Consider the following 12966-nt stretch of genomic DNA (forward strand, 5'->3'; position numbering starts at 1 on the left):
ATAATTTGTCTGCATCTGATGTCAATAAATCTATTGATCTGTGCCTTCATGACGTTGAGGGGGGTTGGATAGGCCTGCCTGTCGACCCGTTATGGCTTAGATGGAACACAGATGGCGTCAAGAGTAGAGTGAAAGAACAGTGCTTCATTGTACAAGTAAGTCTCATCTATCACAATTTGCTGATTCCCTAGGTCAACTATGATAAGGAGCATAACTTTCAGTTTCTGATATCGAATTGCATTACCTTCAGGGTGTCTCCATATGGCTGAATTGTTTGTGGCGCGTCCCCTATGACTGGGTCGGCATGATTGCTGAGCGACTTGCGTCAAGGCATCGGGTTTTAGGAAGTGTAAGCTAAGATGCGCGGGGAAGATGATGCCAGTCATTGTTGGAGGCAGTCTGTGGGGTTCAATTGAAGTGTAATCAATAGAAGAGAAGGGAAGAGGGAAGTGGTATGGGGAGGAGATGATCTTCGTTACGGATATGCATCTACGGCGGTGGTACCGTGGTAGACAACAATACGGGACGGGCACATTGAGCTGCGTAGTGTATGTATATTGGCTCAAGTACCACCAATGGCACACTGAGAGATAAAACGAGACGAGGCAAGATGAGATAAAGAGTAAAGATTATGGCATGAATCTGAAAGCTAATGAGAACGGCCCAAAAGTCGACACAATAGTAGGAGCTCAATTCATTGTTCAACAATTATATTTACATAGAATTCGAAAACCATAAATGCCATATCTAAAATCAATTCCAGGTACCTAATCCTAGCTCTAAATAGCCCTCATCCTCTGTTGCCGATTCATTCTAACTCTGCACTCGTAAAGAAAACACATTATCCTAATAATCCTCATCTTCCATGTCCTTAGGACGCGTTGGCTCTGGTGCCGGGGTCAGACGGCGTTCTTTATCTTCTTTCGAGCAATAGAGATAGACGCACTTATTCCCCGGGCCAGTCGCCTTCCTTGCAGCCTCGAGCCTCGCATCGTCCGTCGCGCTAATCATGCACATCCACTCACCCATATACTCTTGCAAATGGAGGTTAAGTGGTTCACCGGAGGGGTGTGAATATATTTCAAAGTCGTTGGCGTGGAAATCAGGCCCATTGACAAGCTCTGACGGTATCTTTGGTGAGCAATCGTCGTGGTACATCTCCTTGTTGGGTCTGAGGTACCTCCTCGACCAATACGTTGGTTCCGGCCAATTGCTCAGGTTCCAAGCGCGGCCTTCGACGTCGCAGCTCACCTCGATCCCTTGTTCCTCGGCGCGGCGGGCAATGTCCTCGCGGTAGTGGGGGTTCAACGCTTGGGTAGCCATCTCAAGTTGCTGCTTCGTCGGCACTGTGCCATTGGTGAGCTCGTCGTAGAGCGACTGATAGCTGGAAGCGATGCAGGCAAGCGTCACCTGGTGCCTGAGGTCGGGCCGTCGCCATACAAGCTCACGGAGCGTGTCCTCGTGCGGGTGGTGCGGCCACCAGAAAAATGCGGGGAGCTTATCGCCATCCGTTTCACTGTTAATACGCGAAAGGTCGCCATTCATAATGAAGCGTGCGTGGATAGCCTGCCAAATAAGGGTGTTCGCATCTGAACGAACACTGAAAAGGTCATCAGCGCGCATCGCGAGCCACCTTGCGAAGGGGGTGTGATGGTAGATGCCACGAATGACGGCTGATAGCTCATTGTGGATCATCACCGGCCGCCGCAGCCGCGAGTATCGCTCTATATTACCGTCCCATGCCGCCATGAGGATGAGGATGTCCTTGTTAACAGCGGGGAGGTCACGGGGTAGCGGCATGTAAGCAAGCTCAGCAAAGCGGGCCTCAAGCGTCGACCATTCGGGCGTCGGCCATAATGATGGGCCGGCGTGGCCATCTTCCTGGATGTCGAAGTAGTGGGTTTCAATAGTATCTAACTGGGACGCGTTTGTCGTCTTTGCGAATTGTAGTGAGGACCGGACTGCAGTATCGTTATTAAGGCAAGCCCCAGCCGTTGGGGCATGGAGGTTGACAGTGCGATTGTAGTCATTCATAACTGCATACCTCACGGCCTGACTCGTGATGGCTTCGAATATATCCATGTGGCCGTTATCTCGGGCCTCCTCTGCAATAGAAACATCCGGCAATAAGTTGAGCTCATTATAGAGCGTCTTGTAGCCCGCAACAGCACAAGCCCGCCCGACCTGATAACGCATATCTGGGTATCGTTCAACGAGTGATCTGTATGTGTCTTCTTTTGCGACATCAGGATACCATATACAGTACGGCTTCACTGTTTCGGATGACATCTCTGGGATCGTATTGCTCATGATGAGACGTGCGTTACGGGCCCGGGCGAAATTTCGTCCTCTCTCCGAGCAGAGCTGGGTTACCTCTGCCGATCTTGCAAAATTCTCATGATGCCGGATCCCCCGAATGACGAAGTATTGCTGCGGAATCCACAAATCGTTTGGTGGGAGCTCTTCTCCATTATAAGCGGCCAGATCTTGCGCCTCTCTGACCTGCGCCGTAGGCCTCTCAAAAAGGCTGGCGGCCGGTCTTATTGAAGATGTAAACAGTTGTCTGGAAGTCCGGCGGTAATCAACAACCAAGTTAAGCGGAGTGCTGCTTGTCTGATTTTGTGCTTGATAGTGGGGCCCGAGCGAGGCGAGCAAGCGTTGAGTAGAGGAGGTGCTGTGCACAACTCTCAAAGAGGTGAAGCGACGGTAGGCAGAGAGAGACATATCTATATCCGGCGAGTGCGTTTGATTGCTCAGATAGACAGCTCGCAAATCTGGTTGAATGAAGGAGAGGACCAGTAATGATGTCGGATGGCTGTTTGGACGAGAGGGAAGAGAGACTGAAGCCCGACCATTTTAAGGATAGATGAAATTACAAGGTGTTTTGCTTCGAAGATCCTTGTCAATTGTTGAAATTAAGCACCTCCGCTCGCAAGGATTGTATACACCCAGACACCTCCTCCATTAAGGTCAGCGTGACAGGGGGCGGGCCCACTGTTACTTTTAGCATGATAGTAAATAGGATCGTATGATAACAGTAAGACCCCTGCCACATTAAGCTTTGCGATGCTAGTACCATGTCCAGAGGGCCATCCGTACTACCCCTGTGAACGAGAACCAACACGATCGGAAGTATGGTGCCGGTCGGTGGTGTTCTAGTAGTGGACGCAAACAGAGGAAAAGAATCCATTTTCCCATAATCATCCCACCGGCAAATAATAGCATCATAATCTCTGTACGGTTTAGGCATCTTTTATTGTCGTCTATACCCGACGCTACTACTATCCAAGTTGGAATCCATACATCTCCTTATTAAACACAAGCATTGACAATCTTTTGTATCTTTGCATCTACGGCCACAAAGTCCTTGCCGAACTGAGCAACCTTCTCAACAGACAGGGCTCTCCTCACCGCCGCTGCTTCCGCGATGGCCTGCGACGATGTCCGCTCTGAGGAACCGCCGTAGGGCCCGATGAGCAGTGCCAGGACCGCAAAAGGCGCCGAGACGGGGTCATTGATGATACTCTCGATAGTGAGGGCGGCATTACCGACCTCTCCAATAAGAACCGCAACGCGGGCGACCATAGCAGCACCGCCGAACGCGGCGCCAATAATCTCACCGGCGAAGGGCAGGACAAAGAGGACGATGGAGAGGATCTCGAGGATGAGGGCTTTCTTCTCCCGCTCGCGCTGCTCAGCCCCGATCTTCTTTATTTGCTTCATACTATCAATAACGCCTTCGAGCATGAATACGGGCATTGCAACTGCCGTCACCATGTCGCCTGTGTCGTCGGCTAAGCCCAAGCCGGCCATGGCGTACAGCCCAAGGACGCGTATGGAGAGCTCCTGGATGGACGGCAGCGCCGCCTCGATAACGTCCTTTGGGTCTGACACGTGGACGTTGCTGCTGCTGACGGGGAACCCCTTTTTGAAGAGGCGCGCTTTGCGACAGGGGGGCTTGGGCGTATTGATGGGCTTGTCTGACATTTCGATACACTCCCCGTCTGTGGTCTGATGCCACTCACCGAAGGAGATCCAGTCCTTCTCGATGCCGAGGTCCCTCTCGACAGCTTCGTAGAAACCAACTGAGTCGCTAAGGGTGTATGTGACCGACCAAGATGCGCTCTGCTGCCAAAACTTGTCCGCTGGGGGGCAGGGACCCTGTCTTGTCCGGGAAGAAACGGTCCAGGAGCATGTGAAGAACTTGTTACCAGGCCCAGTGTCGAAATTCATGTATGACTCGAGCTGAGGCGTAATGGACTGCTTGACGTAGTCGATATAGTAGCCGAAGACCGAGTCGTAGCCTTTGAGCGCATCCGCATAGTCGGCCTGGAAGCTGTCAAGGGAGTCAGAGAGGATGCGAAGGGCCCAACGGTTCCGGCAAACGGCGTTGAAGCTGTTGTTATCAATGCCCTTGATAAGATCGTCGAGCGTTTTCGGCCGGGCGCTTGGGTCGCACTGGGCATAGGACGACATGGCGCTGGGATAGATATCGTCTTCTTCGATGCTGTATTCCGGAACAAAATAGCCTGCCTCCCAGAGGTCGGTCGGGTGATCACCGTCTCCTTCTACACAGGGCGACGGGCAGTAATCACGCGAGCAGCTGAAGGCGCAGAGACCGTGGTCGTCAGCAACACCGTCATAGGTAGTTGCATTGCTCTTAATTGTGGGCTCGAGAAGGTTGAGAGCGCCCTGGGCGGAGCAGTAGCAGACAGCAATCGGGCAGAAGCCGTGAGAGCACGCGAAAGAGCACAGTTCATCGAAGGGAGATGATGAACTCATGGCCTGCCCACGGGTGCAGGTGCCCGGGAGGAAGGGTGAGACGGTGGCGATGACGGTTGGATGCTCAACAGTATCACAATAGTCTCTTGGACAGAACCCCCAGTTACACGAGTTCTGGCAGAGCCCCTGGTAGTCGCTTGTCCTGCCAGCGGCTGGGTAGGCCGTAATGCCCTTCCACTTTGGCTTCTCAATCTCGGCACCCAGCTTCGTGCAATGGCATGCACCCTCAGGGCAGTAGCCGTACGTGCAGGTGAATCGACAGAGGGTCGCGAAACCAGGAAGGGGCCCTGTGCCGTCGATGCATACCTGAGTAGCCCGGGAGTCCGGCTTAGCTGAGACGGAGCTGGCGGCAACGGCGCTGCCGACCCAAGCATTCCAGTTGTTGTAGCCGTTGGTCTTGCTGCAGTCCGTGGTGATGGCGATGCCAGCGACCTCGGCGACGACAGAACCACTACGGATGATGCGAACGTGGACATCCCCCGTTTGGCCGTAATACCAGACGTTTCCATGGTAGAGACCGACATCTCCTTCTGGCACCATACTCCAGAAGGCTTTCTGCTTAACACCGCCAACAGTGACCTCAATAGTGGCAGGCGACGTTAGCAGCGCCGTGAAGAAGACAGCATCGCTTGCCGCGTTCCACGGGTTGAACTCGAGCTGGAGCTGCGACGCCGTGTTAACCGAGGTCCCGCCGTCTTTACAACTTGTCGCTGGATTAGGCCGATACCAGGTGACAAGGCGCTCTGAGGTGACCGTTGTTGTATTATACTTATACATGTCGATAGCGAATGGGAGCGTATCGCGCCAGCCGTCGTGGGGGAGGACGAAGTTGAAAGGGGCCTTGCCAATAGTAAAGGCCTCAAGAGACTTCTCTCGCACTGGACCAATATGGTGAGATTCACCATAATCGTTCCACGAGATAATCTGCACGAACTCAGGCCTCCACCAGAGAATCTGTTGCCAGCGGTCAAACCAAAGGTCATCACCCCGCCACATCCAGTTCTTGTTATATCCAGGCAGATTTGTGTAAAACCATGGAGACGCCGCCATCATATACGGCTTGCCGCCAAGATACTGCTTATAAGAGGCATCAACATAGGTATCCATATCCTGGTCACCCCACGGCCAGGCCGCCCAGCTGAAGAGACCGTCAGCAACACCGTTGGCCTTAGCCATAGCTGGCTTCGCACCGACAGACGACCAGTCGGGGATAAAAAAGCAGCCAGTCGCTGCCTTAATACCGATCCAGTCCTCAGCGTTTTCAGGGCCCTCAAACGTCGACACGAACGGTTTGCCCTGGTAGTGGAAATAGGCTGCAGAGCCGGCGTACTGGCTAATTAGGCCTTGGACAACGCCTTTAGGCCACGGCCCGTTTCCAGCGTAGTCGAAAGAAAAAAAGAGTTGAAAGCCTAACGATGAGGCATGTTGAAAGGCAGCGGCAATTGACCTTTCGTTGGTTAGGTCTCCGTAGGCCATGTTTAGGGCGAATGCGTCAATATGAGCCGCCTTGGCCTTGGATATGTCATCAATCCAGTCATCGGCTGTGTAATTGGCAGAGTTGGTGACCATGAAATGCGCAAAGACGGCCTGAGATTGAGCCACTCGTACCCAAGCAAGAATGCCGGCCAGGAGAGTGAGGACCTTCATGTCGAGGGTTGGGTAGCGTTCAAAGATAGGAATGAGAGTGAGTGTAAGTGAAGCCACGTGGAAGTGAAAGAATGTGTGAGGAGCAGGACTCGTCGAGAGAAGGGAACAGACCGCTGAATAGGCATTCTGAAATGGGAGTACGATCATGGTTTCCGACTTCCAAGATATGTTTCTACCTATGACAGGTACAACGAACTTCCATATCGCACCCGCTATCTCCGCCAACCTGCATCCACTCTGCTGCCTTGAGACTGAGTGAGCGGAGCACGCTTATGGTATCTTTACCGTTGGTCAGCGTTAACCGGGGTGAGAGAATGAAATATTTACACCTGAATGACAATGTCGCCCCATTGCATGGTCTAGCCAGTCCATCTTCAGGTCGATGTAAACAACCTTGGAGGTGATTCGGACCATCTGCCAACAGTCAACCAGGAGAGAAACGCCGGCTTAACCGACACATCCATGTCTCGTTGGACCTGAATTCGATTCCAAGCTCCACTTTGCAATCCGCCAGTAGCCCGATGGCAATCTCAAAAAGCGCTTCGGGTCAGGGGTTTACAGAGCTTAGGTGAGAAGTGGACCCTAGGCCGGGCACAATCAAGCATCAAACCCCTGTTGATGAAGTTCTTCACGGCCGATATGTCAGGAACCAACCAACAATCTAATACGCTAACGCTCACTTAACCCAAACCACACCACAATTTGGGTTGGCTCTTGCGTCAATTCAGAAACCAGGCTGTCGCATAGTACAGGGTTCTTTTGTGAGCACACCCTGTACGTGGAACCTAACACGAAGGACAAAGACTGTCCAGAACGAATCGCGGTATGTGTGAGCGTTGGTCCCACCCCTGCTAAAGTGTTGGATGCGACTGGACTGAGCTTCTGTTGCTTGCTCGAAGCTACATTGGCCGGCTATGGTCTATGCTAGCAACGTCCCGAGCCCAGCCGGATCACGGCCTGTTGGAACGCAATTCATCGCAGTCCAACAGCCTGTTGGAGGTGAAGAACCCAGACTGCCAAGGGGGCCATGTCTATCGTTCAATCTGGTCAATGAACCCGATGCAGCTGTCGAAATGTGCCTCTTCCTCCACCTCAGGATACTTTGCGGGAAGTGCGCCTGTGATTAATTACAGGAAATGTCTTTGCGTCATGAGGACTGGAGTCTCCGAACCAGAGAGGAGCGAGTGCTCAATATCAAGGTAAATATTCTGTTCGCAACTGGTCCACGGGAGCTGAAGGATAACTTCCTACATATGCCTACCCCCCCTGCTCGCTGCTCTACTGCAAACTTTGTCATTTTTGTGACTTTACTTACACCTGATATTCACTCATCGCTCCTTTCAACTGGGAATATCTTGTCTCTCTTCATTTTTACATCTACGCTCTTTAAACTCCCTCTCTGATTCTCTCCAACAATCCTTGTCGATCACCCCTTTTGACGCGCCCATCAATATCAACCCCTGTATCACAGATATCATGAGGTTTCTGGGCCTATGTCTGCTTCTGCTGTTCGGCCGCCTCGCCCTTGCTGCCGGTAAAGCTCATGCCTTCGAAACCGTCATAACCTTCGAAGCTTATAAGTTATTATGGATGATGAGCGGCAAGACCCAAGGGCTCATTTACCCCCTCTTTGGATCGGATGGCAACCCCATTGCGGCCAACGTCGGAGCCGACGGCGATATGATGAACTTTCGGGAATTCCTCTGTCGGTATACCAAGGAACCCGCACACAAATGCCAGATCGACCTGGACGTAGACAATCCCGTGCGCACGGGAGAGGTTCTACTAAATAAGGGCCTCAGCAAGACCGCAAGGGTCCCTGACATCAGAGGTGTCCCTCAGAAGGATCTGATTGCGCAGTACATGCTAGACAATACAGGTGTCCCGGCCAAGCTGAAGCTGTACAATATCTTCAATGAGGATCTCGTCAAGACCTTCACTGCCGCCGCCCAGCTGTACGGCACTGGCCCGGACAGTCCTGCCTATAAGGAGATCGCCTCCGCGCGACCCCTGATCGAAAGGATCCAGAAGGAACGCTTCGAAGCGATGCGCTCGCCTACGAACCTCGCGGCAGACTTTGGCAATGCCTTCTTCGGTGAAGAGCTAAAAGCCAAAGACTTAAAGGATCCAGCGGATTTTTTTAAGGATAAGGAGAGGTGGCAAGCCATCAAAGCCAAAATGAAAATGGCTGAATATGCGGACGATGACCCCAGGATTTTGGCCGGTGTCAAGGACTGGATTGAAACGGTCGGTCGTGAACCCCAAGCAGCCGCGGGCCCTGAATACGTCAAAATATCACGGGGTCACTTTTACGTCCTAAAAGGCTGGGAAGGAATGATGTCTCATCTTCAATGCCAGATAAAAAAGGGCGGCAAATAATTTGCACTTACTTAAAGAGTGTGTATTCACAGGTGTGCTCTCACGTGGTATTGATCGAGTTCATATATTTAGAGCCGGTTTTGCCATTTAGAACAAACCAGCGTTCTTGTCCTATCTATTATCATTCATGTTAGCTCTACTCTTGTTTTTCTATTCTTGTCATTGTTGTCCTAGCTGTCTCAGTTTATTTCGCCTGCCTGTGTCTCATTACTCTTACTACTTTCGCAGCGAAGTAAGAAAACTGTGCTCGTTTGTGCATTTTGTAAATTTATCGTGGTATATTTCCGTTCTTTACATTGCGTTGTCCATTTCTATCCTTAACACGTAACCATCGCCTTTTACGTCCTCTGGGAGACAGCACTGGTGCTAAATAATACATCGTCGTTGGTCGGCACAGCACTCGGGCCCCTGAAATAATCTGTATGAGTATATAAGAGATGACATAGAAATAGACAAAGCTTGTGTGTTGGCAAACACCACGTAAGTGCTCACTTTAGCTGCCGTCACGACACTTTGTGCTCTTCGCCGCTATGTTTCTGTTCCCTCTCACAATTCTCCTGCCAGCCATAACCGGCTACAAAAGAACCCTGGGCCCTGTCTGTACTTGGCCGAGCATTCCGGATGGCCTCCACAGAACCAAGCCTACTACGTACAGGGGGTGCCCATCAAAAGTGTGGGCGGGCGGGCACAGGTGGTTAAGAAAATAAGAGTAGACAAGCTTCGCCAAGCAGGGGTACTACAAGGGGGCGGGTCCCTTCGATCTCTAGGTGTACCTGAGCTCTGCAGCAAACCCAAATTGCCATCCACATATGCGTGCAGGTTGCACTCGGTGCGGAGCGCTGTGCCGCACTATATTTTTACAACCGTTGGAAGTTCGAACCAACAACACCAAGTCCGCAGTACTCAGGTTAATTTTCTTCGGACCCGTTTTGCCTTACTTCTTTCAGTCTTTCCAATTAGGCAGCCCATGGGCTGGCTAGGGAACTTTTGTAAATACCTCATCTCTTGACATCTGAAAGAAGAGTCATGCTCGTCGTTATGGGCATCAGTAATCGGCATCATCTCCGCCGACATGAGCGGGGCTTATGGGCACCGGACGATGGCTTCAACCGTCGATGATAACTTTCGGTGGTTAGAAAAATTGGCGTAGTATATGGCTCACATCCGGATGGCTGATTCCTAACCTACTCTTTCTTCAGTTTTTATCTCTAGCTTCAATCTTCCAGCTCATACTCTCGTTTCTTCGTAGTCGAGTCTGGTGCAGCAGCATCAGAAATAGCTTCCATCATGACTCTTTACACTCTCCTCACCGTCCTGGCTGCGAGCCTTGTCGTTGCCGACGACTTCATGCCGTACATCTACTTCGAGAACCAAGAGTTCCTCGCCAACGGCTCCAACGTTGCTCGCATGTCCTGGAAGGAGGTGGAGGCGGCCTTCCAGAACCCCGATCACGCCGATTCCGCGACGTTCGGCGGCCTCGACTGGACTAAGCCATACCCTGGCTCCTTTGTCGAAGGTTTCGAGGCCCACCTCCGAATCGCTAACGATGTGCGGTGGCCGGAGTCCATCGCGAAGAACCAGTCGACCGAGGTCACGGCGCTCTCCTTTGGCCTGCCCGCCGCCCTCGTAGACTCTGGCACCGGCCTACCTAAGCCCATGGATCCGTCGTGGTTCATCTGCCGCCACTACTTTGTCAGCGCCCGTCCTGACCCCACGGAGCCGATCGACCACGCCTGCGGGTCTCTGTCTGCCGAGTGCCGGGCCGATATGGAGACAAGCCTCACCGGCGGCTGGTTCCAGGAGGATCCAGACGTCCCTTGTTCCGCCTTAATCCTCGATCCCATCCCTGCGAGCTGTCAGGACGCACTCGGACTCGTTCGAGGCGACATAGTCGGTGAGGAGAATCTCGTCCCTTTTTCTTTCTTTTTGACATCTGTAATTCTAACAACTCCTCCTGCGTAGCTTGGAACTCGGAATCCTTACAGGACAGTCATACGGCAACGACCTTGGTCCTGGACCAAATCACCGACTCGTCTTGGATGATCGCCACCGGTGCCGTCGATGAGGGCAACTCAACGGCCTATTATGACGCCACGAACCGCACTTTCATCGTCGGCACCGTCTTCGGCTACAGCTCCAGCGCCGATGAGGCCAAAAAGCAGACGCCAAAGCTATCCCTCGCCTGCCTCCGGCCTGAGTGGGTTCCGCCCCCAACGCCCGACGTCACGACGTCCGTGACGCCTTACTCCTATCCGCCCCAGACGGCCAAGACCACAACGACGACCACTGCCCAGGAATCCGAGCCGACAGCCACTGCAATCTCCGGTCCTGTCTGCGTCTCGGGCTCTGCGTCACCATACCGCACCAGCGGTGACTTTAAACAACTGTGTGAGTTCAGCTGCGTTTACGGCTTCTGCCCGCCAACGGCGTGCCAGTGTCTCGAGTACTCCGAGACACCGACGGCCTCCCCTCCTATCGGCGACAATGACGGGTGCCCGCTTGAAGGCGTTACTGATGAAGACTACGTGCACCTTTGCAGTTTTGCTTGCAGCCGCGGGACTTGCCCTGACGCAGTTTGTCAAGTATGCTAAGTAAGTGTCCTTTGGTACAGGCAGGGGGGCTGGAGTAGTAAGGATTATTCGAGTAGAACGCTGGAGGCAGCACACTATTCTGTACAAGTACCACCTTCTCCCCCCTGATGACTTCGGAGTTGCTGGTTTCAGTTTATTGAAGTTGTTCCTAAGGTACGCCTTGAGGTGAGCAGAGTGAGCTGGTAAACAGGGAGAAGGAGGACTATTTGTGATTTCAGTGGCGATAACAACAAATAACTTCCAGCATCGTGTATAACTAAATGAAGATAATAGAAGACAGAATTGCAAATAAATAAACTACCCTCACCAAATCTACTCTAATTTATCTTTCATAGTCCGCATTACAACATCAGCAGTCTCCAGGGGACATAGGGGAATGACCCAGTTGTTCGTGTGCGAAAAGGCTGAGACTGCACACTTTGGCCAGCAGGATGGATTTTAAGAGCTTTTGTAACTAGCAAATCATCGAGGATTTGAAATGCTATTAGATTTCTGGCATATTACATATTTTCAAATTACAAGCCTTGATTTGATTAATCATCTAAGCCGTTTAGAGCGTAGTTGTTGATGTCTTCAGAAGGGAAGGTTATTGTTGGATTACCCCTCCAGAATACGGGAACGGCTGCCGCAGCGGAGCTTGGAGATTACACTTCCGGGCTGCTCGCAGCAATATCTTCACTATTGCTGCTGCTGCTTCTAACCTTTCTACTTTCTCCTCTATACACCGATTTACAGCTTCCAAATATACCATATTGATATTTAGCGAGCTCCAACCCGTACGGGTAGTCCTGTGAGTTCAACAGGAATTTTGTGATTCCAATAGTTATCTTGAACCCGCAACAAATGATACCCCTAGTATTACACCCCGTTACCGCCATATAACAGACGGTTCCAGCATCGGCCATAATTATATTGGCTTCTATGTGAGAGGTTGACCCAAACACAAGAATCAAAACATTTCTCGGTCCGCCTCGAGTCTTGTCTTCCAGTTCAACCACTCCCGACTCTTTCTCCAGATTACTTTGAGTCTGCCAGATTCCTCGGCAGCCTTCCTGTACCGCATGCCTTGGGCAGCAATCTCTTTCATCAGCTCCTGAACCCCTTCCCCTGTCTTGACAGAGCAGTCCAGGTAAGTCGCAGCCCCGATTCTGTCTTGAATTTGTAACCCCTATGCCAGCGTAGCCGATTATTAGCCACCCATTCAATGAGTCCTCAAAGACATCCCCATAGCCAAGAAACACTCTTCACGACCTTAGAACTTACCTCGCGCTTAGTACATGGCTGTTCTATTGAGTTTGTTCGATTCACCACGCGTGAGTTGTTTCGGAGATCAACTTTGGTTCCAACAAGAATGACGGGTCTGCCGGGGAAAACTTCATGGATTTGGGGAGCCCACTGTACGAAGCGCATTGTCAGCTTTTGTTTTGAAATTCTGTCAATAGTACAAGCTTCATTGCCCTGGTATACTCATTCATGTTAACTTGTAAGGAAATAGGTCTGCTTACAAGGGTATCGATATCTGAGACGAGGTCGGGGTCATTGACAGCGAAGCACAACACAATACAAC

At 51.7% G+C, this 12966-nt stretch overlaps 3 protein-coding genes across 3 annotated transcripts; 1 reads left to right on the plus strand and 2 right to left on the minus strand.

Annotated features, from left to right (window-relative positions):
- Positions 1 to 846: 846 nt before the first annotated feature.
- Positions 847 to 2310, minus strand: EsH8_III_000386 (uncharacterized protein; the record flags this gene model as incomplete). The annotated part of the gene is made up of 1 exon (XM_083262111.1): positions 847 to 2310. One exon carries the CDS (start codon positions 2308 to 2310, stop codon positions 847 to 849), a length of 1464 nt encoding a protein of 487 aa, XP_083122598.1.
- A 1002-nt stretch (positions 2311 to 3312) lies between these two features.
- On the minus strand, positions 3313 to 6429 carry EsH8_III_000387 (glycoside hydrolase family 71 protein; the record flags this gene model as incomplete). The annotated part of the gene is made up of 1 exon (XM_083262112.1): positions 3313 to 6429. The coding sequence occupies one exon, from the start codon at positions 6427 to 6429 to the stop codon at positions 3313 to 3315; it is 3117 nt and encodes a 1038-aa protein (XP_083122599.1).
- Positions 6430 to 7905: 1476 nt separating this feature from the next.
- On the plus strand, positions 7906 to 11403 carry EsH8_III_000388 (uncharacterized protein; the record flags this gene model as incomplete). The annotated part of the gene is made up of 4 exons (XM_083262113.1): positions 7906 to 8676; positions 10021 to 10702; positions 10771 to 11196; positions 11360 to 11403. The coding sequence occupies 4 exons, from the start codon at positions 7906 to 7908 to the stop codon at positions 11401 to 11403; spliced, it is 1923 nt and encodes a 640-aa protein (XP_083122600.1).
- Positions 11404 to 12966: the final 1563 nt, after the last annotated feature.

Source organism: Colletotrichum jinshuiense, chromosome 3 (assembly GCF_051148585.1).
Source record: "Colletotrichum jinshuiense chromosome 3, complete sequence".
Taxonomy (NCBI): domain Eukaryota; kingdom Fungi; phylum Ascomycota; class Sordariomycetes; order Glomerellales; family Glomerellaceae; genus Colletotrichum; species Colletotrichum jinshuiense.